At 34.9% G+C, this 26,543-nt stretch overlaps 3 protein-coding genes across 3 annotated transcripts; 1 reads left to right on the top strand and 2 right to left on the bottom strand.

Moving 5' to 3' along the window:
• The first annotated feature begins 1,726 nt into the window (after positions 1-1,726).
• On the top strand, positions 1,727-7,804 carry LOC145581718 (tryptophan aminotransferase-related protein 1-like). The gene is made up of 6 exons (XM_081638745.1): positions 1,727-1,854; positions 3,258-3,591; positions 5,324-5,534; positions 6,637-6,706; positions 7,155-7,492; positions 7,626-7,804. The coding sequence occupies exons 1-6, from the start codon at positions 1,727-1,729 to the stop codon at positions 7,802-7,804; spliced, it is 1,260 nt and encodes a 419-aa protein (XP_081494871.1).
• Positions 7,805-9,299: 1,495 nt separating this feature from the next.
• On the bottom strand, positions 9,300-17,229 carry LOC145582801 (AP-1 complex subunit mu-2). Its single transcript, XM_081639823.1, has 11 exons — positions 16,742-17,229; positions 15,559-15,705; positions 15,372-15,434; positions 15,116-15,292; positions 14,935-15,038; positions 14,192-14,299; positions 13,966-14,062; positions 13,760-13,857; positions 13,509-13,650; positions 13,266-13,388; positions 9,300-9,823 (listed from the first exon to the last, which is right to left on the bottom strand). The coding sequence occupies exons 1-11, from the start codon at positions 16,868-16,870 to the stop codon at positions 9,725-9,727; spliced, it is 1,287 nt and encodes a 428-aa protein (XP_081495949.1). The 5' UTR covers positions 16,871-17,229; the 3' UTR covers positions 9,300-9,724.
• A 1,109-nt stretch (positions 17,230-18,338) lies between these two features.
• Positions 18,339-21,800, bottom strand: LOC145581716 (protein POOR HOMOLOGOUS SYNAPSIS 1-like). Its single transcript, XM_081638744.1, has 8 exons — positions 21,471-21,800; positions 20,370-20,486; positions 19,888-19,953; positions 19,679-19,770; positions 19,353-19,531; positions 19,205-19,266; positions 19,004-19,031; positions 18,339-18,476 (listed from the first exon to the last, which is right to left on the bottom strand). The coding sequence occupies exons 1-8, from the start codon at positions 21,798-21,800 to the stop codon at positions 18,418-18,420; spliced, it is 933 nt and encodes a 310-aa protein (XP_081494870.1). The 3' UTR covers positions 18,339-18,417.
• Positions 21,801-26,543: the final 4,743 nt, after the last annotated feature.

Here is a 26,543-nt window from a genome sequence, read left to right as displayed (position 1 = left end):
TCCTATGAGATATACATTTAAAATATATGTACAAAGTATATATTGTATATACTATTTTAAACTATGTATGAAAGTATTCCTATAAATAAGAAATTAGTAAGTATGATATTAATATCAAAATGCCAGATTTAGGGTCTGTTCACATTTACTGAACTGAGCTGAACTGAACTGAACTGATTGGAGCTAAACTGAACTGAACTGAACTGATTGGAACTGAACTGAACTGAATTGAGCTGAAATGAATATTTTATGAGAGAAGGAAATTAAAAGCTGAACTGAACTGAACTGAACTGATTGGAACTGAACTGAACTGAACTGAACTGAGCTGAACTGAACTGAACTGAACTGAAATTAAGTAAATATGAACAGACCCTTAGCCAATATTATTAAAATATGATCACAGTCAATATATCATATAGTTTGGATACAAAATAGAAATCCCTTCAAATATATAGATTTTTCGTGTTCCATGTAAAGTTGTAATTTTAACTAGTAGGAATAAGCTTCTATAACTAATTTCAGTAAAAATAATTTTAGTTCAACATAAATAATTCAGTAAAAATAATTTTAGTTCAACATAAATAATGTCAGTTCAGTAAAAATCAGTAAACCTAAAGAAGAAATGTACTAGAAAATCAGTAAAAATAATTTTAGTTCAGTAAAAATAATTTCAATTCAACAAAATTAAGTTCAGTTCAGTAAAATTAATTTCAGTTCAGTAAAAATAATTTCAGTTCAACAAAAATCAATAACTCTAAATAAGAAATATAATAGAGAATCACTGAAATAGTTTCAGTTCAGCAAAATATATTAAGTTTAGTAAAAATGATTTAAATTCGGCAAAAATAATCTAAGTTCAGTAAAATTAATTTCAATTCAGCAAAAATAAGGTGAAGTGAACGGGACCTTAGCAAATATTGTACTTATTAATATAAACATACCCATCACTTTAATTTTTTGACACAACTTCATCCAAAATATCACATAAAAATGCAGGAAATCTTCTATTTTAGGTACTAAATAATATCAGTAAAAGCACTATAAAAAAATATTTAGGCCCTGTTCACTTCACCTTAAAAAAATAATATTCAGTAAAATTAATTTCAGTTCAGTAAAATTAATTTCAGTTCATTAAAAATACTTTCAGTTCATTAAAAATAATTTCAGTTCAGTAAAATTCAGTTTTCTTAAAGAAGAATTATAATAGAAAATCAGTAAAAATAATTCCAGTTCAGCAAAAATAAGTTTAGTTCAGCAAATATAATTTTGTTTCAGTAAAAATAATTTCATTTCAGCAAAAATAAGGTAAAGAGAACGGGGACTTAATGTGGTCAAATCTCCCACTGATCTCATTCACACTTAACCAAAAACAGTTTCCTCAAATACTTCACAGCTTTGCACTATCATCGTGATTTACATGCCAGATCACAATATGTAAAAATATCACGAGGGATTTGATGAAAAGATTAATAAAATTACTAAAAAGAAATTCATCAAACATGAAATAATACTAATTGAATAAATTTAGAAAGAAAAATAATAATAATAGACAATGTAAAATATCCAAAAATAAAAATTGAGTACTACCAAAGTATAGTAAGTTGGTGATTTATTAAATAATACTCTTGTCACACTTTTTTCCCCTATAAATAGGCTGAAGCCAAGGTTCTTAGAATCAAGACAAAACTCATCTTGAGTCCTAAATAATACTATAGAGAGAGAAAATATGTGTCTTACTGAGGGAAAGCAGAAAACTAATACTACTAATGGCAACGGTAATTGCAATAATGGTAACGGTGTTGTTAAAAGTAATGGTTATTGCAATGCCAACGATGTTGTCATTAGCCTAGATCGGTTAGTTTCTTTGTTCATTTTTTTTTTTTTTTTTTTTTTTTTGAGTTATGGTAACATCACTTGACAATTTCTTGTCAATATATACCAATAACACATATCTATGTTTGTTATTCAAAAGGAGAAATTTTAAGTAATTTGGTACGGATTCATGCATGCATACATGTATTCAATTAGATTATAAATAATTACATGTATCTAGATGCACATAGAAATTTTTTTGTGTGTGTTTTTATTTCACATTCTGTGGGAGTGGAAGAGTAGTGGGTGCACCAACGGGAATTTATTTTTCGCAATATATATTTTTTTAAAAAAAAAACATATTAAATCAATCATCCGAGTTCAAAATTGATTTTTTTTAATCAATTACTTCAATACTGAATCAATGTAATCTTTTCAGCCCGCAAAATTTCTTCTGTTATAAAAATCACATGGAGCACCATTTTTATTTTTTATTTTTTGTATATGGTTGTGTATCATGTGACCAAATTTCATTGCAATATCAAACACAAAACCCACCTTTTCTTTCTTTACATTTATAATGTATTCCGTAACTATAACTCTGTATAGTATCATATATATATATATGGAATGCGTTTTATTCACCGTAATTATAATTATTAATTTAAATTAATCTTATCTTATGTAAATTATTTTAGTTGTAAATCAAATTTGGATAAACCTTTATCAAAACTGAATTAAGGATTTCTTTTTTGGGGACATGCATATCATCCTCTTCAAATTACTCTAGACACCATTCTAGTGACATGCATTGGATAAAAATTAATCTGCAGAGATTCTACAAGAAAATTAGCTCAATGCATGCATGAAAGGGAAATTAAACAAAAATTGAACTTTTTACAGAAACAATCTCTATCGAATGGAAATTAAAAGAAATCATTTTTTTCCAATAGATCCAAATATTATCGCTTTTCTTTTCTTATCTGTTTTTCTTTTAGAATGCATGCAATTTTTTTTTTATTTTTTTTTTAGAGAGCCACAAGAACGGGGTGAGAATCAATCCCAAGATCTCCTGAAACCAGAAGGGAGGGTCTAAACACTTGAGCTATCCCTCACATGCATGCATTGTTTAGCCATTCTTGTATATATCATAGAATCCATGTAATTCCATTTTATAATTATACATCATAGAATATATATTTAATATATACTCCCTTTGTTTCTTAGAGTTTTTGGACCGTTTCTTATAAAGTTAAAATGATTTTAGCTATTTATTTTTTTTCCACTCTTTTTGTTAAAGGAATTCTATTACTTTACCTAACTTGACCCATTTTGTTAATCTAGTTTTCTTATATTACAGTATCACACGTGAAAATAATTTATTTTTTTGGTTACTCACCAATATATATATGTTTTATTGATTTAATTTTTGTTTCGGAATACAGAGGAGATCCAAAAATCTACTACACATTTTGGAAGAACGTGGATGATAAGTGCAAAGTGACCATTAAGGCGTCGGACCTTATGAGTTACTTTGCTGATTTCGATGAGGGTGGCGTCTTCTACCAGCTGCCCGAGTTTAGTGAAGCCGTGCACCAGGTGCACCGCGTGGTGGGGAATGCCGTGACCGAAGGCCGGTACATCATTGGAGGAACAGGATCATCTCAATTGTTCTCCGTAGCCCTTCGTGCCTTAGCATCCACCGTGAACGTAACACCAAATAATAATATCAAGAAGAAAATGCAAATTCCCGTTGTTTGTGCTGAGCCCTATTACTCGGTAACTATTTTTTTTGCTCCGATAATTATTTTGTCACGGTAAAAGCGAATAGGTAACACTTATTCTAGGTGCATAAAATAATTTACGACATTAATTTTATAATATTAACCCATAATATGAGGACTCGAACATGCAATCCGTGTGTTTATTAGAGGTAGGAGTTCTACCACATAACTTTTTTTTTTTTGACATAACTTACCTATTAGGTAATCAAATTTTTTACATACACTCCAATAATTCTTAGAATCGAATGAAATTAATTAGCTTGATCTGTCAAATAATAGTGAAGTGATTACCAAGTTTAATAATTAAATTATATGGTAGCGAGAATATAGGTTGTGTCAAATGCTAATTACGAATTGTGTGGTTTATTTTACGTGTTACAAGCCGTGTCTGTTGCTGCTACCTTTGCTTACTTAATTCTAAACATTTGCATGTAACATGTTTCAATTTCTTCCAACTTAATTAATTTTGGCATCCATAAAATAAAGCAAAAGAACATAAATTTTACTTACTCTACTTTTCTATGATTTATTTATTCTCAATTAATTTCTAATTATTCTATTTTTTTAAAAAAAATACAAGTTGCGAGTATTCTTTAAATTATTTTTCACTCTACAATCATGCAAGATAATATTGTTTGATTGGATCCCGTCCTTCTTTATTTATCCCTTTCAACATAAGACCAAGAATTAAAAATGTAAATGGGGAATAAATTATGTTGTACCTTTATTCTTTTTCACCATCTTTTCCCTAAATTTGTTAATTTATACATTAATAATTATCATAAATTAGGAAAAAGCTGTCAAATGTTTAGAATTAAGTAATGGTTAACATGTTAAGTGCTTCAAAAAGCAATTTCTGTTCGATGGGTCCTCTAAAAAATATTATTACAATGCAACTATATATATATATAACTCATATTATTACATATATACTCAATTGTGGAAGCCACGCATTTAATGTGTTAATATAATGTAGAATGGACCGACAATATATACTACGAATATTTAATAATTTAGTCTATACGAAAAGTGGAAACATTTATGTTTGAAATTATATATTGAAGATTGAAAGATCAAATAAAGCTAAGAGAATATTGTTAATTATGAAAGTTCACTTAAATTAACACATGCAAATTTAGATGTATGCTCTCCATATGAACAACCATGAGCACATGGTCATGTGTATAATTAGATGAAGCATTGATGATGATCATGTTGAATTGGCCGGTCGAACAACCCACTTTATTTCATGTTATTTCAAATTATGATTTTTGCCATTTTGATAACAAGAAAATAAGGCAATTACAACTTAATCATATTCGTCGGATAATAGAGAAGTAATCAATTAATAATATACTAAAATAACGTTGTCTATATTATACTGAAGCTAAGTGACTATAAATGTAAAGTAAGATTGATACTATGATTACTAATTAAGTATTTTCAATTATTGCGACTAATTTATGTTTGCCTTGTTTTTTTGAGCTAGCTGGAATGGGCTGAACTGAGCTCTACTAAAACGACATTAACTGAATTGAACAGAACTAAAAATAAGTTCAAAGAACGGGGCCTTATTGATGAATTCACTGATTAAAAAATTGATTTAGTACGTAAGCACGCCCTTATGATAATACGTGCATGCATGTTGGCTTAATCCTAGGGTATAAGATAAGGTCATGTTTAATTTAATTTGATGACAAAGTTTCTCTTTTTCTCTTGTTTGGCAGTGCTACGAGGAAGCATTAGAGGAAGAGAAATCGGAGATCTACAAATGGCAGGGAGATGCTAACACCTTCGACGAGGAAGGCCCCTACATTGAAGTGGTGACAACTCCAAACAACCCGGATGGTAGGCTCCGTGAGCCGGTGGTGAAGAAAGAAGGTGGGATGGTGATATGTGACCTTGCTTACTACTGGCCACAGTATACACCCATCACTGCTCCTGCTTAGAGCTGTCAGTTTCTGACCCGAACCGTTAAACCCGACTGTTTCGAACCGATCCGAAAAGGAACTGAACTGTTTAAAACCCGTTTTTTGGAAACCGAAAACTGACCCGACCCAATTTTCTCCAAACCGAAACTGAACTAAACCGAATTTGTGCAAACCGTTACTAACCCGACCCGTTATCAAGCCAAACCGTTACAACCCGAAACTGAAAGCAACCCAAACCGATTACGTTTAAACCCGATAGTAACCCGACCCGTTTTAAACCGAAAACCATTAAAACCCGATAAAAATCCGATAAACCTAAATCGTTCCAACCCGTAACCCGTTGTGACCGAACCGGTTATAATCCGTAACCCGTTGTGACCGAACCGTTTACGACCCGTAGCCCGTTATGACCAAACCGTTTAAAACCCATAACCCGTTATGACTGAGTCATTTACAACCTGTTACCCAATATGTTTATGATCTAATCTGCTTCAACCCACTACTCGATAAACCCAACTTATTTATGACTTGACTTGATTATAACATGACTCGTTCCTACCCATTATCTGACTAATTCGACTCGATAATCATCCGACTCAATTTTAACCCGATATGATTTTGATTAGAAACCCGTTTCAAATTAGGTAAACTCGTTTTCAAACCAACCAAGTTCAATCTAAACCGATTATAACCGAAACAATAATGGTTGGACCCGATTTCACCCGATCTATTTTGAACCGAAACCCATTTTCGAACCGACCCAGTTAAACCCAAACTGATTATGACCTGAACCAATTACAACCCGTCCTGATTAAGACCCGAACTGTTTTTAACCGAAACCCACATTAAATGGGCTAAACCCGTTTTCAAACCGACCCAGTTCAACCCAAATTGATTATGACCCGAACCGACTAGAACCCGATCCGATAAGAACCCGATCCGAATAGAAACTGCAATTAAAAAAACCAAACCGAACTGACCCGATAGTTTTCAAAACCGACCCAAACCGACCCGCTTATTATTTCAATCCGTTATAAACCGACCCGTTATAACCCGAAACTGATAAATCCAACCCAAACCCGAACTGTTTAACCGAATTGACACCCCTACTCCTGCTGATTATGATGTTATGTTGTTCACCTTGTCTAAGGCCACTGGCCATGCTGGTTCCCGTGTTGGGTAAGCGTCTAATTTAAATTAATCTCAACTTTTATCAACTCTAAACTTTCATTAGATTATGCTATGCATATATTATTAATAATTTCAAATATGTCATATATCAATTCTTACATGTATATTAGGTCAGTGTACACGAGACTTGAGTTCAAATTACATGTATGCATCAATCAACTTTTGTGGCTCCTTATACATAAGTATATATATTTAAATGGGGAAAAGGTTAATAATCTGAACAAACCGTGCTAAGTAATACTGTAGTAAACAAATAGAGAATTTAATTCTTGGAGTGCTTAGAATAAGGGGAATGATCTCTTCGTGGATAGATACATTTAAAAAAAATGTGTAAATATAATTAATTGATGATCTAAATTGTATGTCATGAAGCCTAAAATACGAAAAATTGTATGTGGGATATTAACAAAAATTGTGATTATGGTTTATATTGAAGGTGGGCAATTGTGAAGGACAAAGAAATTGCAATGAGGATGATAAAACTAATGGCATTGGTGACCATTGGAACTTGCCATGAAGGGCAACTTCGAGCAGCAAAGATACTCGAATTTGTTGCTAATAGCTATGAGCACCTTGCCAATGGTAAGCTTTCCAAAGGTAACCCTGATGTGATGGAGCAACCATTAGAAAAGTTTTTTGAATTCAGCCACCGCATGTTGGCTGAGCGCTGGACAAGACTGAGAGCTGCCATCAAACGTTGCGGTGCCTTCAACTTGCCAGATTACTCCCCACAGTATTGCAAGTTCATGAACAAGACCTCTCATCCCAATCCAGGTATAATCTTAGAATTCTAATATCTTCACATAAAAAGCATAATATATATATATATATACTATGCTTCATACAAGTAGTTATTTGCTATTTGTTTGTCTAATATTTATCATTAACTCCCGTCTTCTGCTTGCAGCATATGCGTGGATGGAGTTGAAAACAGGTGAAGATGCCGAAAAGCTGATGAATGAGCTAAAGATCAGAACAAGGGCAGGGCCAAAGTTTGGAGTCTCCTCAAAGTACATAAGGGTTAGCATGCTAGAGAGCGATGACACCTTCAACCAGTTCCTGGAGAGGCTCTCTACTCTTGAGTAGACAACTAGCTAGACAAGATATCAGCAGTATTTCTAGGAGAAATAAAGGCAAACTTAAGAATAAAGAGTGACTAGAGGCTCTAGTAGGTATGTTTTCGCGTATTTCCCCTAGAACAGGAAGCGTTTGCAATGACTACAATCTTGTCAAAGCCATATAAATAGAAAGATGCACTCTTGATGATAGTATAAGAAAAAATATATTAGTATACAAGATCAAAGGTTCGGTGCATATCTTTAATGGCGGTAAAAAATGTAGTCATTGTATAATAGTCGTAGAAATATGATCGTCCTGCAGTATATAGCGGTGATGTTTGGTTTTAGCATGGTGGTCGAGTATGATGTAGTGTTTGTTGTTTATTGTAAGGCTTAATGTTCGGTTTTATCCAAGGTTTTCTATCTTCTAGTCAATATGTTTCGTTAAGCTCCTTTGATCAGCATATTTGGATTCTTTCATCTGATAGATTCTCTACAATGAAGTCACTGAAATTGTTATTATTATTATAAAAGCATCTATCCTTCTTCGAAATTTGCTACATACTCCCTCTGTTTCAGAATGATATCTTGTTTCGTAAATCGATGCAAATTTTTACCCATCTTTGACCGCAAATATCTTTAATCTCACATTAGCAAAAATTATAAAAGTTAGATATTAATAATCTACTCACCAAGACGAATCAAACTAGATCTCACATGACTGTATTTGTTCTTATAGATTAAGAGAAATTTAGAAGATTCTATCTTTTTAAAAAAGTCCAAGATTCCAAACAAAAACATCATTGTGGAACGGAGGGAGTAATTAAGAATAAAGCCATTGTGGAAACTGTTTCAATTACTCGCAAACTAGCCATTACTAGCCTCATTACTCTCTCATATACTTGTCTATAAACGATACTAGTTCAACGATTTTAAAGACGTTGGAGTAATGTTAATGTTGATATCACCGATAATTCATTTGTATTCATTTTGTTACATTTTCCTGTCCAAAACTCAATCATTCTTAAGGTGATACAACCATTAAACTGTGAATTGAGTAAACCTACAATACAGGCTATGGTTAATGATTACGAAATTTCTCCAAAATTTTGGCAAAAATCTCCCCAATAAATTGCCTGAGGGAAGGCACTGTCTAGCATTAAAGTCCTAAAAAGAAAGATATAAAGGCCTATTGAGGAAGATTGGCATCCAAGATCAACATCACTAATAGCCAACACTCTGTTACATATAAACAAACCCTTGACTACATGATTTCATATTATTCGCCACTTAGGATATCAATGCACTATTACTCGATATTCCAATGCAATGTTATTTGGCGAACACAAATGCAAAACTATCTCCTCAATGTGTACTTGACCTTAAGTAACAGTTGAAAGGATATAGGATAGAAAGGTGATTGTGATTCTAGTTTTAAAATGGAACTTTAAACTTGGAAAGTATTGATTCAATTCATTTCAAAATATCAATCTTCTGAAATATTAGTGAAAAGAATGAGGTAATTAGATAGAATTACAAATTTCATAACAGATATTCATATTCTCTTACATGAACCACATCACCAATCCTGAAACAAAGAATTAAAAGTGACAGGCAAAAATTCATTTTCACAGATCGAATTACCAGCAGAACACAATCTTCACATCAGTGAAGTAAAATTCTGCACATGAACTAGCAAAAGATTAAAACAAAACGCTATGCGGCTGAGACTTAACTACACAATCATAGACTCTCAAGTGTATGCAACAAAGATAATGAATGACAGACTCATCAGCTCGAGAATGGAGATACGTCACAAGGGACTGCTGAACTGCTCGACCCATAAAAAGAAATCAAAGTTGCTTCATGCTCATTTTAGTCCAACTCTCCAGTTTTTGCCCCGAAATACAAATAAACATACCAAATAGCACTTGGATCACCAGTTGAATTACATTAGCCTCAGCTCGTACTCACCAGCCATTGTTATGTACCTCACCCATGGCAGAGCCTGGTATCCACTCTTCTCAATGATCTTAAGATAACGAACCTGCAGAACAAGTATTGCAGATATACATAACAGTTGTTTTGAGCTCAAAAGACAATTAACAGAGCAAACAAAGAACGAAAGCGCACACCGAACAGGGAAAATATAAGGCATGACAATATGACTGACTGCAGTAATTGACCAGACAAGAAAATAACATAGGTAGTAAAGTGATGGATTTAATCTAACACTTCGGGTTTATCACCTAAAAAGTTCAAGATCAAAGTTGGCTACATATGCAAGGGATATGTAGACCATGGCAATTGGCAATAATGCAGCACTTTTACCTTTGTCCACTAACCAAGATTTAGAACACTTTGGAATTTGACTTCTCAAGTTTTTGAACTACATTGTCCTACTTTTTTCCAGGACCCACCAAAATTTATACTTAATATCTCATACAGGAAATATTTTCACTTGAGCACCTGGGATGGACATTCAACGGGACTACAGATAATGATATAGTGGAACTTTCTGGAAAGGGCAACAACAGAAGTGAAGCTATCACAAAGATCTACTATACAGTATACAAGGTCAGCCACATTGAAATATCAGGTTTGCATCTTACAGTTGGCTGTGCCCAAATTCAGGCTGGACATTAATGGGATGTGCACTACTATATATAGCCACTGTCCTCTTGGGCAACACATCTGCCTCAGCAAGTCAGCAACAGTTACCGACATCAAAATACTAATCACATATCCCTTCAGTTCTAAAAACAAGGTCTCCTAGCCCAACAATTACACTTTCATAATAGTGCTCATAAAAAGGCAGCTGGCTTCAACAGGCAGGTTAAAATTAAAGACATGACCAGAGTCTCAACCCTAAAACCAACCTGCAGTTTTGGGTTTTGAACAGAATTCACTTATATCTAGAACCCACAAGTACATGTGAACTCAACCTGTTGGGTTAATCCATAAACTTTACAAAAGTTTAGGATAAGTGGTCATACAACTAAAAACTTGTGTGACCTCAACCTGTTGGGTCAACAAAAACCATGAATATTTTGCAACCTTTAACCAAGATTGACCTGCCTAGTAAACTTGCCCGAACCTATAAAATAAACTTAAAACCCTTAAAATAACATATTCCATAATAAATAGGATGTGAGAGAGCTTTGCCCTAAATAAAATACTTGCTTATTCTTTTTCTTGTACATGTACCACCAAGTTCCATAGGAATCTAGTTTAACATCTATGAATTCACTTTCTATTGATCTTGCTTTCCCATGCCACCAGAACATCTTCAGCCTTTACCAGATCATTTGACACGACAATAACAAACTACTGATTTTTCATCTTCTGCACAAATACAACAATTGCAAGCTATTTCCTTCAAAGGGGTGACCTACAAATACCTGAGGCCTTTATATGACCATTAGACTTCAAACTGAAGAGGAATACTCTCCAAGGAAAATGGGAAAGGTTCAAAACTAGAATGTGGGATCAAAACATAAACTACGTTAATCATGACAGATTCTTCAAACTGTATCATTACTCTTTCTCCTTGTCTATTGCTCTAGACACCTTAGTTGTTGCTCAATGGCCCATTGATTTGTACGTTCCCAATCGAGTAATTTGGGACAGCTATAAAGTTACTATATCCCACAATTAACCACACAAGACACTGAGACACCAAGACCATTCACAAAAATAAAAGGCCATTCCACTCCAGACAAACCAAAAAATAGCCATTATCGCCTTTTCACCAAAGCAATTTCTTCTCCTTCCCTGTAGCAAACCCCACTACAGTAAACTTGAAGGTCTTCCCCAAAACTCTTCACGTCCTGCAAAGTGTCTTTTCCAAAGGTAGCAAAGAGTATGCATCTAGTGAAGATTCGCTATTAGCCCAACGAAGCAAGCAAATGTCAGGTAATAAATCCATCCATGGACACCGCTTTTGGAGCATACCTAGTATGCTAAAATCCACACAAAACCTCACCTTAAAGGGAAAAGCAGAATATCTAGGGGGGATGATACAAAGAAATAAGAAATGATAATGAAATAAAATAAGCCCATAAGAATCTCCCAGTGACACTCTTGAATCCTCCACGTCCTTTAACTGTATCCAAAAGGTCACACATAATATGAACTCTGTTATCCCTCAGTTATGGGATGGCCTCCTAAAGTGTAAGTCCAAAGGATTGCTATAATTTAATCCCAGCACTGGAGCATTAGGGAGATTAGATAAGCAAAAAATGTGCGGATAATAGGCACAGAATGGTTGCTCACTTGCTGGCCTATCTAAATATATGCAGCCCAATACATGATAAAGCTAAAAAGAAACTTAGATGACAAAGGGAGGCAGCATCGTTGCATCATATATGCTAGTTTCGATCGGAAGCTGATAGGAAGAACCGAATAAGAGAGAGGGTACACTGGGGTTGCTAATTACGAGGTTTAAGAGATTAAGAGACACACACTCCTACTTTTTCCTCAATTCCTCCCTCGTTCTTCTGGTATCCTCCTCTCTCAGACTTTTTCTTTCACAACTCAACAAAATCCAATATCCTAACCCAAATCCTAAGTGCTAAGTCTAATCACTTTTCGTTGGCTTCTTTCTACAAAAAATCACTAATGCTTCAACTATTGTTCCCAAGTTCATAGTATAATATTACATGGCCATCAACTATACCGCAGAAAAGAAGTGGAGCTAATGCAATGACTTAAATGTAATTAACTGGCAACTGGTTTAATTTGATTTCAACTCAAGCCAAGTTTCAGAACCCAAAAATTTTCTGACATTCTAACCATGAAAGTGACCATATCAGATGTAAAGTTTATAGTTGTATAGAGGGTGGGGGGAAAAAAATAACATAATAGGTCTAACTACAGAAAATAGAAGATACCAATTTGCACATTTATCTCTGGTTCAAGACAGAGATCAGAATGAAAATCTAACAGTATATTATTCATGTCCAAGAAGTAGCTGAAAGAGAAAAAGGGTTTTACTTTTCAGATTCCATTAATCAGAAAACACTAGCTTTATACTAAAGGTGTGAGAAGGGATGGAAAATATTAGACACAGCACAGCAGTCCACAAAGTAGAGATATTCAAAGGGAAAGCAGAAAAGAATTATGATAGTTGAAATCAATTAAAATTCGATAAATTGGACATATATGATCATTGGACACAGATTATCATCCCTGATCAGGATGTGAAGGAAACATATTTCATTACTATGTTCTCTAAAATCTCCTTCTTCAACTAAGTATATAGGTAACACCACAATCCAGGCAAAAAATATGTCATGTTAAATGAGGCGGAAGAAGGTCCTGCCAAAACTATGTAACCTATTTTTATGTTTACCAATGTCTGTTTTCTCCTAAAGATATAAGTAGTCACACGCCAAGCAAAAGAGATAGCAAGCAACCAGAACATGATGCAAGAAGCCAAGAACAGAGAAATTTTGCATGCTTTTTTCAAAATCTCCAAGTTTTCATACCTGGATTCCTGATACTGTAAAATACGGGATCTCAAATTTCACCCGTATAGGAGCTTTTCTTTCAGGTAGTGTCTCTTCACTAGTGATGCTAGGAAGACTAAACTCCGCCCTCAACATGTATTCCTGAAATTTGTTCATTACAAAGTATTAAAAAACAAATTTCAAAACCTACTATATTAGAGCCTATAGAGGTATGTCATAATGATTCATAAAAGGCAGGTTTTAATTCCAACAACAATTTACCTTGCCACCAGGGAAAGATTTTATTTTCCAGACTAAAGCATCCTTCTCAGGTGCATAAGCAGCAGATCCCATCGATGTGCGGATATTTGGATTGGTGGCATCAGATGGAACTGGTAGTTCAATCTCAACATTTGTTGCAGTGCTATAATATTGAGATCACATAAACAAGAAAATTAGAAGATGTACAGTTACACAAGTACAGAGGACAGAAGAAAGCACAAGACATGTTTGACCAATCATTATAGCTATACCTTCGCTCCTTAAACTGGCTTCTAGCTTTCACTGTGATCTCAATACGGCTTCTGGAGTGCCTCTCAATCTGGGCTTCAACCCAAATTAGAGGCTTCACCTGAAGCAAAACAATATCAAAAACCATTATAAAGGAAGAAAAAAATATAATGTCTTTGGGGCAAGTGGCAAAGAGGAGAGAAAATGCAGAGAAATCATGGAAGTGAACCTGAGTACTGAGTCTATATGTCATAAGATCAAAAGACCCATCTGGTGGTATAAATGATATGGTCCTATCATTTTCAAAACGAGCTAAACGTACACACCTAGCAAAAGGGAAAGGACGATCAATCATTATACAAGAATTTACCAACCATATATTCCACCTACAAACTCCCAACATAAACAAAGCAAAAGTAGCTACTACAACTTAATCTTAAAATAGTTAAACATACTGATGAAATTTTATGTCGTCCAGGTCAATAGCCTTCCCCTTTGTTGTTCGTCCTTGAGCCTCCAGTAATACTCTATCATTCAGGCCTAGTTTACATTCAGGCATCCCACTGCCACAAAGAATATCAAAATATAAGTATATAACCACAGAGAATGCAAATGGTAGGGAAAAAAAATTGACTTAATTCAACAATATTAAACATTTTCCATTTTTACATCAAAGGAGATTAGTCACTTATTAGGTTTGCTACAATTTTTTTAAAAATCTAGAGAGAAATTACAAATACCTTTCAATTCATAGATGACTAAACAAGCAGTATAGAGACTAACTTTACCAATGAAAAAATGCAACCTTACAGAAGCTTTATCACAGAAAAAATGAATTAATAAAGTGATAGTCACGCTTGTAGTTAGGAGTAAATATGTAATGCTAAGTTACTATTTGAACACAAGGATTGCAATCCCCCATTCCCCCACCCAACCCCACCCCGAGAAAAGAAACCACAAACATGCACATACAACACACAAGGAAAGATAAAGGAGTCATTTATAAGCAGAACATGTCATCATTTTCTCCTTCATTTTTCTTGTGCAAAACAGAGCTTGAGCTATGACTTCATTACATGATTACAAAGACCATGAACTAATTACAAACAATAGAAAAAAAAAAGTCCAAAGACATAATAAAGCAACATCTGAAAGTTTGATCTTATTCTAGCAACAGTAGGGAGGAAATTTAATCCACCTCAAATATGTTCTCATCTTCAATGCCCCAACAACATCTGATCTTATAATCTGCCCGTTGCTGTTTACAAGTATATTGACACTCTCAACAACATCCAAAAATACCTGTAATAGAAGAGAGAAGCTGATCAGTGAGTGCAAGTTAACAAAGGTGAAAACAAAACTTAGAAACACAAACCGACCTCATTCTTCTTGTAAGATATTCCTTCACTACGCCATGAAACTGCATTGGTCACAGCCATAGGAGGTCTCTGTGTGACTTCCATCCTATAAGCATCAGTTTTAATAAACTCACTAAGGATCTTTGCTTCTGTGAACTGAGGATAGCCGAAATCCATAATCTCATCAAGTAACTCATACTGCAGATGAGGCATAGTATCAGTGCATCAATCTCAGCCATACCAGAATTGTCTTAAGTAGAGAGATAATACCTCTTACCACTACAACAAAGTTATCCCTAAGTGACTCTTCTTCTAGCTCTTCAAAATAATGCTTGAACACCTGCATATGAAAGTTGTTCTCAGATGAACGGTCTACCAGAAAACGCAGGTCTTTTGCAAAGAATGACAAACATACGGGAACAGAAAAAATTAGTACACCAACAATGATTACCAACGGTGCTTACATCAACTACACGGTGGAGAAAGAGAAGAAGACTAGCAGCATTGCAGTTTTGCCGAGTAGCTATAAGTAAATACACATTGTTGTGTTGTATAAACATGTATGTAACCCCATTATCGTACACGACTGGATCTTGAGACTGTGGATCACCCTGAAACAAGCAGCAATTGACAAAATAAAAAAGTAAGATTCACCTACCAGGCATACCATAAAAGGACAGAGAAATTAAGCAAACATTCCTTCTATGAACAGGTGTGGTGTATTATCACTTACAAAGAAGCTCTTGCCGACTCTAAAAGATTGCACAAAGAGTCCACCCCAATGGCAAAATAAATTTCCCTGTACTAGCAAGGGAATTGACCGAAAAAAAAACCTTTCAATTTATTGTGACAGCCACAAATCCCCCAAGAGATGATCCTTTGGTTGGTCCACTAACATTAATCTATATCACTTAGTGTTAATTTCCTAATTCACAAGTTTAGTACGTCATCACTCTTGGAAGCTTCAAACAAATCCATAAACACAAATTACTCTTTGTAAATAGTCAATCTGAATTTTTCTAACAACTCCCCCCCCCCCCTCCCCCAACAAAAAAAAATTCCTTTGTCGAAACTCCAAATCTCCAAGTAACAATGATCACTAAGCATAACCGCCCTAAAAACTCCAAGTCAAACTCAAACACAAAGCTTTCTTACAATCAGATGAAAGCAAAAGAACCAGCTAATAAGATTGCTAATCAGTATAAGTCTTCAACCCCAATTCACATGCTAAGCTGAACAACAATATGAACTACCAATCAAACAATGTGAGCAGGCAAAAGTTGCTACTGCTAGTCAGCTACCAAAGATCTCAGAACCACCATCCATTTCCTAATGGACCAAACCTGAAACCTCTTCCTACATTAGTTGCCAATCCAAATTACATAATTCTAAATGGGATCTACTTCATCAACAACAGCGAAAATCGAGCTTTACTAACGAAATAAGCTCAATTCAAAGCCCCCTATAACATATAGATACGAGTAAAACAACTAAAAATAAGGAAAATCATCCAAATTAAACATTCAAAAATTGTATAAACAGTCTCAATTCAATCAGATCAGCCAAAAAACACTACTAATAATCAAAAATAAACTTGATTGAAATCAAATTAAAATGAAGCAATAGGTTAGATGGATCAGAACAAACCTCTTTCTCGATGAACTTAGTGAAGAATTTCTCAGCTTGAACCGCTGAAACATCACCGCGATAATCCCGCCATATGAGAACTCTACCTTTAATGTCTAGAAGGAACAGCGCTGAGGCCGCTCCCGACATGTTTTCTTCGATCGAAGAAATTCAGCAGAAACCCTAGAAAATTATTATTACTCTGATTATTCAAAATTAGGGAAAGATTCAGATCAATGAAGAAGAAGGAAAGGAGATCTGGTGAAAATTGGTTAATCGAAGCTTGGAAAATGAAAAATGGTAATGGCGGTTTTTTCTGTTAAATTTAGGGTGAATTTATTTTACGCCATTGAAGAGCAATTTGGAGCTCTGGAGTGTTTGATTCAGAGGAGTTTCAGAATTGTGTATTAAGGTTTGTGATCTGTATACACTGGTGTTTTTGTGGGGGTGATAAAAAATTATTTTAAAAAAAAAAAAAAAAAAAAAATCAAAAAAGAAAGGGGTCGAAATTTTGAGGGAGTTTTTGGGTAGATGAGGGAGACAAAGGGAGTCTATAAGACTACAACTCTACATGGTAATTGGAATTTGTAATGGTAGGCTACACAAAATCTAGAGCTCGAATTTGAGTAAAAGGGTTGGGTTTGGGTTTTGTTTTAAATTGACTTTTAATTTTTTTGTCGTGTTAGGGTTGCATGTCAAATATTGACACTTGTTAAAACTTGCGCACCAATGTTCGTCAAAGGCATGGATATTATTTGACCACAAATCCACAATAAAGCATGTCTGTGAAATTTAAAATAAAATGGTATGTTGCGAGAAGTCATTAAAAATAAAAATGTTATAAAGTAGGTAATAAATAAGTACTGTTACTAACACCAATAGACATAAGTTTGATTTATAGTTCTAAACTAATAAGGATTATGGAGTACCAATTTATGTAATATGAGACATATTTAATGTTTATATGTAACTCTTACATAAAAATTATTAGAATTACGGAACTTAAATGCATCAAATACACTTTATACAAACGTATGGTAGGACCTTCAATTATACACTATTATACACTAGAAAAATGAAATTGTATTTTTTATCTTGAATTCGGTTTCACTATTTTAAAGAAATTTTAATTTTAATTTGCAATTGGACAAATGATGGAGGATTTCTATGGACTATCTATAATCTGTATTAGTTAACTATTTGTGATAATATTACATGTCAATAGGTGTTTTTAATGTCTATTAAACAGTAAATTTTCTATATTTAGCTTTTACGGAGTACATAGCTAACCCAAAAGAAAAAATTAAAGAGTTAGAATGAGATTCAGTTCCAGACAATGTAAATTGAACTTTATATCTGTAAACACAATTTCATTACTTTTCCCAAGCAAACTGTAAGTAAATTGAACTTTATATCTGTAAACACAATTTCATTACTTTTCCCAAGCAAACTGTATGTCTGTATGTAAATGTTAATTTGTAGGTAATGTGTTTACATAAATGTTTAGAAAGATTGTAACATCAGATAAGATTATACTGCTATATACTTCGTGTATCACAGTCACGTCGAGGAGCAAAATTTATGAATATGGTTGAGTTCATGGAAAGGCCATCTTTTTCTTTGGGTTGAGCACTTGAGCTCTAAGTGAAAGGAGCAGCACTATACATAAGGTGACTTGTGCAATACTCTTAGAACTTCTATATCGTGAAGTCATCTCCGAGTTCAGTGATTACCTCATTCACTTTACTCACCATATCTGAAATAGTACAATAGAAAAGCAATTAGAACAAACAGATGATAATCTTAGCTTAACAGTGATTCAAGTCTTAAATCTGGAATCATACAGACAAAATATACTTCGGCAGGTGAATACTTGGGGGAAGTTAGCCTTACATAACACAATATAGCTACAATACAAAGTTTGACAGTTTATTTCAGCTATTTTGAGCAAGTATCTTGTCCCAATAACCAAGCTTATTACTAGCATTGTAGGGACTGAAATGCATAAGATACAATCAGGCACCTTTTTCCTATTATCGGAGCTTGAAAATACTTAAATTGTCAGTAAATACAAAGCTTAGAACTTAGAAATATAAACGAGCATGCAACGTGAATCACTATCAGTGCTTAGATTAAATTATGAGCTAAGATCTTAGAGGCTAATAAATCATTGCATTAAACAACCAACAAACCCTGCAATTCAGAAAGCTTTAACTAACAGCATGATGCACAGTAGATGAAATGAATTAGAACCACTTGGAGCCATATATGAGAGTTACTTACCAAGGAAAGATGCATCTTGCATATATTTCTGCAAGGAGATGCAGAGTATTAATGACGGAAAAAACCAGAATCAGAAGTATTATAGGCCCTAATTTTTAAATTATAGGAAATAAACAGTTCCAGATGTTCAGGTCTGGTTCAACAAAATGATAACAGGCTCCGATTAATATTAGTGTGGTAAGTTAAGTGAAGAATAAGTACCGAAATTTGAGCTTTCAGGTCAAATTTCTGCGGACCAGGTGCAAGAGCAAGAGCTAATTTATCTGCGTACAACACAGGAAAAAGGTTATGACTCATTGTTGAAGCCCTTGAAGGAGCATGAACTTGTTTAAGGAGGATAGGAGCAAACCCTGTTCGTGCTCAACAGAGCAGCTGGACACAAGTGATGTGAAGCGAGAAGGAAGTGCTTCAACATTGTTCTGAGAATCAGCAACTGTATTTTGGGTCTGTGATTCCTGATATTCGTTGTGCAAGTTCTTTGACAGGTTAGAATCATAACCCGGGGTCATCATGCTTGATGTGTCAGGCCTACAATTGATATAGTAATTATAATTAATCTTGTTGTCCTCTGCAAAATGAGTAAATATTCCAAAATGTAGGGCAGGTAGAGCAGAAGCAGAAGTTTGTCATGTGGTTTTCAGGAGTCCGGTTAAAGTTTCTGCAAATGACTTTTACCTATATGCAGGAACAAACTCAGACTGAGAAGATATTGCAGATATGGCATCAACAATTGAAGCTCTGTTAGGGATTTTATTCGAAAGGATATCCTGCAAATAAGATATGACAAGCTTTGTCATGAATCATAATTTATCTATCAAAAGCATTTCCACAACATAAACAAGTCACATAAGAAGGGGGGAAAAAAAATTGATTTCAGATTTCACCTGCAATGAGGTTATGAAGTCTTGTACTTCTGGCACTCCTGAAAACCGCATGGCAAACTTCTGCTTCTGAAAATAAACCAAATCCACTATGCGTTAGACTGTTTGAGGTATAATCACATTCATTGATGAAAACAAGTCAACATCGATGAATTTCCTGATGTTTAATTAATCTGTAGCTCAAGTTAGTTCTTTTTTTTTATCAGATAAAACAGCATATGAGGATATAATTAACTTTTAGTGTGACAAATCTCAAATGACTATGGAGAAATGACAAGCTTCTTCTAAACTGCACTCTCATGTTTCTTGATCAAAGGAGGGCATCTCATATTTCAACTACTTTATAGAAATCACATTTCCTTTTTGCAGTTACACTTTTTACAAGGACTGCAGTTTCATACAATATCGAGTCATATTGAGAGGCCACTGGTCTAGAATGGAAACAAAGGCATCTGAGCATTTGGAAGCACAAAAGGTCATCCTACCTCATCTGAACAATCGACGTAGCTTGCAAAGACAACTAGGCTACCTCGAGTAGGAAACCCAGAGAGACATGAGACTTGAGGCCAGACAAACTGCAGCTTGGAGATGAAGTGCTCTTCCTGCAAAAATAACTAAACAATTAACTACATGAACTGACATTCAAGTTTTAAGGGCTTAAAAAGTTATCTCAACTCAATCAATTATAACTTTTGATGCTCAACTTGTTTTGATCATGAAAATGCCATACCGTACACGGTACACACAGTAGACTTATTACCATTCAGAAGAACCTCGCCCCAAATATGAAATATCAACTGTTTTAACCATTATTGTCAAATGAACTTCAAAAGCTGCTCATCATTAGTTCATTAGACCAACAGTAATCTGCTGACCTTTACTCAAAAACTCATGGCAGTACTCAAAAACTCGTCGCAGATTAAGGAAACCTTTTGGTTAAGAAAAATGTATCGTCTAACAATGTGATGAATCTAAAAAAAACTAAGATTCACTGAATCATAAGCTCATTTTCTAATCCACCACATTGTTCACAATACTGTTGTCAATCAGAGTCGGCGAATTCACTACAACTCGCTGCTAGGCACAGATTTCGATTCAGTGTATTAATAATATATGAGCTCAATGTCGCTTCTCACAAGTAACTACGGACATTTTACAGAAATTCAAACGAAATCAAAACTGCAAAAAGTATTAGATGAGAATTTCATCAAAATATGACTATCAGTGAACTTACACCTCGAAATTAATTAATTAATTTCATATTTTAAGTTCGAAGCCATTTCAACAATCGAAAATTATCATCAAAATTAAAAATGGAAGTCATTTCAATTATCAAATCATCATCAAATAGTAACCACAACATCATAACAACCATATTTAACAAAATTATCAATAAAATATCACAAAATTCTCGAGTAATTATGAGATCTAACAATAATCACCAGCAATCGCAATAATCCAATGAAAACACGCCGATAATCGCATATTACAAAACAAAATCCAGTTTAAACCTAGCTCAAAATCCTAAAAAAAAAAAAAAAAAAAAAAAATCATCGGTAACAGAGAGAGGAGAGAGAGAAGCGTACAATAATAGTTCCTTGAAGAGAAACAGTGAGGATGGAATCAGCGGAGGAGGAGGCATCAGTGGAAGGATGGAGAGAGACGATGGAGAATCCAGAAGAAGTAATCCAAACAGGCTTGAATTGACTTCGCTTGAGAGGAGAGAGAAAAGGAGTAGTACTAGTGGTTAAGGCGGTGATTTTAGAGTGGTACGAAGAAGGATAGGTAAAGCATCGAGCGTATCGAACCTTCCATTGCCATTGATTCTGATCTCTCGTCATCAGCGTCGTCGGCGTCGCCATTAACGACTTCTGTGCTTCTCTCTCCGCCATTTTTAGTTCTTGAGCTCCCGCCATTTTTCTGTGTTTTTTTTTTTCTCTTTTTTTCAATTTGAATTTTCTTCAGTTGGGAATGAGGAATACAGTGATGTTGTCCGTATTTATAGCTGCTAAACCAATTAAACTCGTCGTTTTGGTATTTGGGAGTATTTGCTATTTGCTACCGTATTTGCTACTCGAATTTGCATTTTAAAAAGGAAAATTGGCTTAAAATAATTCCAACTATCAACGGTGTGTGCAAAATAATACAACCTCAGCTATTTTCTTTTAGCGGTACCATCTTTTATATTATATGTGCAAAATAGTACGGCGGTCACCGGAAAAGGTATCTTGAGGAATATTCCGTTCACTTTTTTTATTTTTTTAATTTTATAATGTAAATCAAATATTTTATATTTTATATTAAATATGTTTTAATTAGGCCTGGTAATTGGACAGGGCTACCCAATGGCAAAAGGGCCTGGCTCATAATTAAAGGGTATTGACCCTTTTTAATTTTAATGGACAGGGTATTTATAGGGTCATATCTTATAGAGCTGTTATAGGGTTTTTCAGTTAAAGCCCAATAATTAAGGAAATACTAATAGACAGCCCAATAAGAGCTTAAGAGTTACGTTCTCTACTTCTCTCTAACTCTGAAATTTTAGTCTCTTTTTTATTCACTCAAAATCCCTAATTCTCAACCCCAAATCCCTAATTTCCTAAAAAATTCATCTACTCTGTACTTCGTAATCAAAATCAAATTCTGATTTTATTCTAATTCTCAACTTCTTCTCTTTTCGATTTTAATTTACTTTTTATCAAAATAAAATCCATCTATTTCCAAGATGACGGTGGGGAGATTTAAGGAAATTGATGATAAGGTTGCAATTGACAATATCAAGCAAATGACTAGGTAAGGTTGCAATTGAGATTTTTGGAAATTTGGGAAAGATGAAGTATTGAAGGTAAGAATGTCAATTTAATATCAACTGAAGGTAACATTGCAAATTGCAATTGAGATTTTGGAAGATTTGGGGAAGATGATGCATTGAAGCCCCTGCCATAGAGCACGCATGGATGGAGAGTGAGAGAGGAGGAGAGAGAATATGAAGATGAGTATGTAAATATTATGAGATTTTTGGGTATGATTTTTAGTTTTTGACTTAAATTAATTGATTTTGAATTTTAGCACTGACCCTCTGTTGACCCTTTAAATTTTGCACTGACCCTGACCCGCTCCTGACCCACAACGACCCTGACCCGCCCCTGACCCGCTAAATATTTCTCTTGAACCGCAATCGACCCGCCCCGCTAATGACCCGCATTGACCCGCACCGACCCTCCCAATAACCAGGCCTAGTTTTAATTATTTAATTATTCCCTACCTTATTTTACTTGTTTGGCGAGTCAATTTCCCTTCCCACTTTCTATTTTGTCCTTTTCCAAAACATACCCATCAAAAAACTCTGCTCCTTTTTCGTTTTTCTCAAAAATTTACGGCGTACGAAGAATACTAACAAAGCTTTTGAACGAAATTCTTCAAATATCAACAACAATTGGAACCTGTGCAATATTGCAATCAAGGTATGTGATTTTTTTAAAACTTTTTTATGATATTCATTTTTAAATTTACTAACTAGGGCTCTTACTACCCTTTCCCCCATTTTTATTAAATATTTGTTTGAAGTTGATAAGTCAACCTTTTCCATGTTATTTTTGTTCACTGAGTTCGTATGACATTCAATATTTGACTTTTATATTGTTAAGTATGATAATTTTTGTGTGTAATGTGTTAATTAGTTTACGGATTGATTGTTTGTTTGTAGTTCAAAATGGCTTCAGATAACTATGAATTAAAATGGCACCATGGTGGGAAATTTCGTTAGGTCACCTCTTAAATATGTTGGCGGGGAATGTGATTATGTGACTGTGGATCCTGATAAGTGTTCATATTTCGAGTTTGTTGGCATTGGGAATGATTTTCACTATGAGGGGAAAATGAACTTTTATTACTTGATACCGGGCGAAAAAATAGAACACGGCTTGATGCAAATGCAAACTGATAAAGAGGCCTTAGAACTCATTAGACTTTTACAAATCCATAAAGTGGTTGATGTATACACTATTCATGGAGTTAATGACCCTGAAGTCGTTGAGCTACTTCCTTCTAGTGTCAATGCAAACAAAGCTCCATCTACTCAAGTTTATGTAGATGATGATGAGAGGTACATGTGGGAAGATCCTAGACCCGAAGAACCTTTGTCATGGCAGGAATTAGTTGGGGAGTTCGAGGGAAGTGATTTATCTGGTGATGATTTGTATGATCCTGAGAATGAAGAGTTATCAACCACTAATGATGAACTAAAGGAAAATACAGTGAGAGAGGTTAGTGGTGGACTACAGGTTGTTAGTGAGGGCGATGAAGATGAGGCACCTACGAGTGATGAGGAATGGGCATCTGCTAAGGAAAAACATCAGTTGTACAGGGACTTAGAGAAGCAAATGCTTGATAGGGACATTAGTCTTGAAAAAGAAAAGGGTTATGCATCCGATTATGATGACTCTGATGGAGATATGCATAGTCACGGTGAGAGTGAAGATGAGATTCTCGGCCACAGGACAATGATCCCATTAGTTGATGAGAGAACTGATTACACTAAGTTGGTTTGGCAAGTTGGTATGAGATTTCCCACTGTTCAAAAATAAGGATGCAATGATTTGCTATGGAGTTAGTAATGGATACTCTTTAAGGTTTGGTATTGCAAATAAAAAGAAGAAAAAGGTGGCTGCAAAGTGTCAAGATGGTTGTAATTTTTTTGTATATGCATCATGGAGTAGCAAAAAGTGCACCCTATTTGTTAGGACAGTGGTTGATGATCACAAATGTAGAAGAAGTATGCTGAAGAATTGTCAGGTTAAAAGTTCATGGATCGCAAAACAATTTTTACCCATATTTAAGAGGAATCCACACTAGCCTGCAAAAGAGCTAATTGAGTTAGTAAAAATGAACTATGGAGTATGTGTGTCAAAATGGGTGGCTTATAGGGCAAAGGCTTCAGTACATAAATTACTTCATGGTAGTATGAAGCAACATTATGCAAAACTAGGTAGGTATATTGAAGAGTTGAAAAGGTCTAACCCAACAAGCCATTTTGAATTGGTAACTAATCCCAATATCACTAAAGGGCCACCCGTTTTCCAAAGATTCTTTGTATGTTTTGATGGCTTACGGAAGGGGTTCAAAGCAGGTTGTAGGAGGCTTCTATGCATAGATGGATGCTTTCTTAAAACCTTTTTAGGTGGTCAATTGTTGAGTGCAATTGGAAGAGATGCAAATAATCAGATGTATCCCTTATGTTGGGCAGTAGTTGAAGGGGAAAATAACGACAGTTGGGAGTGGTTTCTTACTCAAATGAAGCATTGTCTCGAAGGAACAAACGGGACAGGTTGGACATTTATCTCTGATCAACACAAGGTTAGTGCCTTAATCTGCTAACTTTCAATTCTTTACATGAAGTTATGTGTCTTTGTTTGTTAATCTTGTAGTATTATTATCGTTTTTGCTCAATTATGCAGAGTATTGTTGCTGGGGTTGCTAAGGTGTACCCAAACACTGATCACAAATTATGTGCTAGGCACATTTATGCAAACTGGAAGGCTGGGAACCGTGGCGATGAGTTAAAACAATTGTTTTGGGTAGCAACGTGGGCTTACACCGAGATTGAGTTACTAGAAGCAATTAAAGAAATGAGAGAGGTTTCTCCAAGTGCAGCGCAAGATTTTGAGCGCTGTGATCCTACAAAATTTTGTAGAGCTTATATCTCGCCCTCATGCAAGTCTGATGTGGTTGTTAGTAATATGGTGGAAACTTTTAACGGGTACATACTTCAGGCTAGGTCAAAGCATATTATCGACATGTTATAGGATATAAGGACTGCTTTAATGGAAAGGTTAGTGGTTAAGAAACTTGAGATGGAGAAAGTAAATGATGATATTTGTCCAAGACTTAGGACCAAGCTTGAGAAAAACAAAGTAAAAGCAAGAAAATGTTATTCTCAAGCTTCGAACTTAAATATGTTTCAAGTGACAGACCATCTCGACAAGTTCGTAGTGGACTTGAACATGAGAACTTGCACTTGCAAGCAATGGGATCTGACCAGATTTCCATGTGCCCATGTTATTTCAGCAGCAACATGGTTAAAACACGATTGTGAGGAGTATGTTGATGCTTATTTACGTAAGGACACTTACCTGAAGGCATATGATGTTTCTATCAACCCTTGTGTTAGTGAAAGGTTCTGGCCTGAAAAGGAGTTGCTGTTACAACCTCTGCCGATAAAAATCGGCCCTGGTAGACCAAGAAAATGTAGAAGAAAGCACCCCCATGAAGACCCAAAAAAACCCGGAAAACTCACAAAACATGGTATACAAATGACTTGTTCAATTTGCAAATCAAAGGCTCATAACAAAAGGAAATACCCCTTGAAAGACCAACAAGTTGAAGCACCATCTAAAAGAGGGAGGGGTAGACCGAGGAAGGATGGTAGATCAACTACTACTACTACTGCTAGTGTAGCAGAAACTGTAGCAGCACCTGACTCAGGAAGGGGAAGGGGAAGTGGTAGGGGAAGGGGAAAGGGTAGAGGAAATGGAGCCATGGTGAGTTTTTTTGTGATTAGCTTAAACCCTAAATTGCTGACTTCCTTTTCTTATATATTTGTTTGCATTTGTTGTTGTAGGTCCCAGTAGGAGTTGGAGTCTACCAAGCACCCACTGGTG

This window comes from Chenopodium album, chromosome 15 (assembly GCF_948465745.1).
Source record: "Chenopodium album chromosome 15, dcCheAlbu1.1, whole genome shotgun sequence".
NCBI classification, from domain to species: Eukaryota; Viridiplantae; Streptophyta; class Magnoliopsida; order Caryophyllales; family Amaranthaceae; genus Chenopodium; species Chenopodium album.
The sequence above is the reverse complement of the archived record's forward strand: the minus strand, read 5'-3'. Positions and strand labels throughout refer to the sequence as shown.

Coding starts and splice junctions, on each gene's coding strand:
- LOC145581718 (XM_081638745.1), top strand. CDS start 1,727: ATGTGTCTTACTGAGGGAAAGCAGAAAACTAATACTACTAATGGCAAC. Junction 1,855..3,257: donor GTTGTCATTAGCCTAGATCG/GTTAGTTTCTTT, acceptor TTCGGAATACAG/AGGAGATCCAAAAATCTACT. Junction 6,707..7,154: donor CATGCTGGTTCCCGTGTTGG/GTAAGCGTCTAA, acceptor TTTATATTGAAG/GTGGGCAATTGTGAAGGACA.
- LOC145582801 (XM_081639823.1), bottom strand. CDS start 16,870: ATGTCGGGAGCGGCCTCAGCGCTGTTCCTTCTAGACATTAAAGGTAGA. Junction 15,706..16,741: donor CTAAGTTCATCGAGAAAGAG/GTTTGTTCTGAT, acceptor TGCTTGTTTCAG/GGTGATCCACAGTCTCAAGA. Junction 14,300..14,934: donor AAGATGAGAACATATTTGAG/GTGGATTAAATT, acceptor TCTTTGTGGCAG/TGGGATGCCTGAATGTAAAC.
- LOC145581716 (XM_081638744.1), bottom strand. CDS start 21,800: ATGGCGGGAGCTCAAGAACTAAAAATGGCGGAGAGAGAAGCACAGAAG. Junction 20,487..21,470: donor CTCTTCAAGGAACTATTATT/GTACGCTTCTCT, acceptor TTATTTTTGCAG/GAAGAGCACTTCATCTCCAA. Junction 19,771..19,887: donor ACTTCATAACCTCATTGCAG/GTGAAATCTGAA, acceptor TCTTATTTGCAG/GATATCCTTTCGAATAAAAT.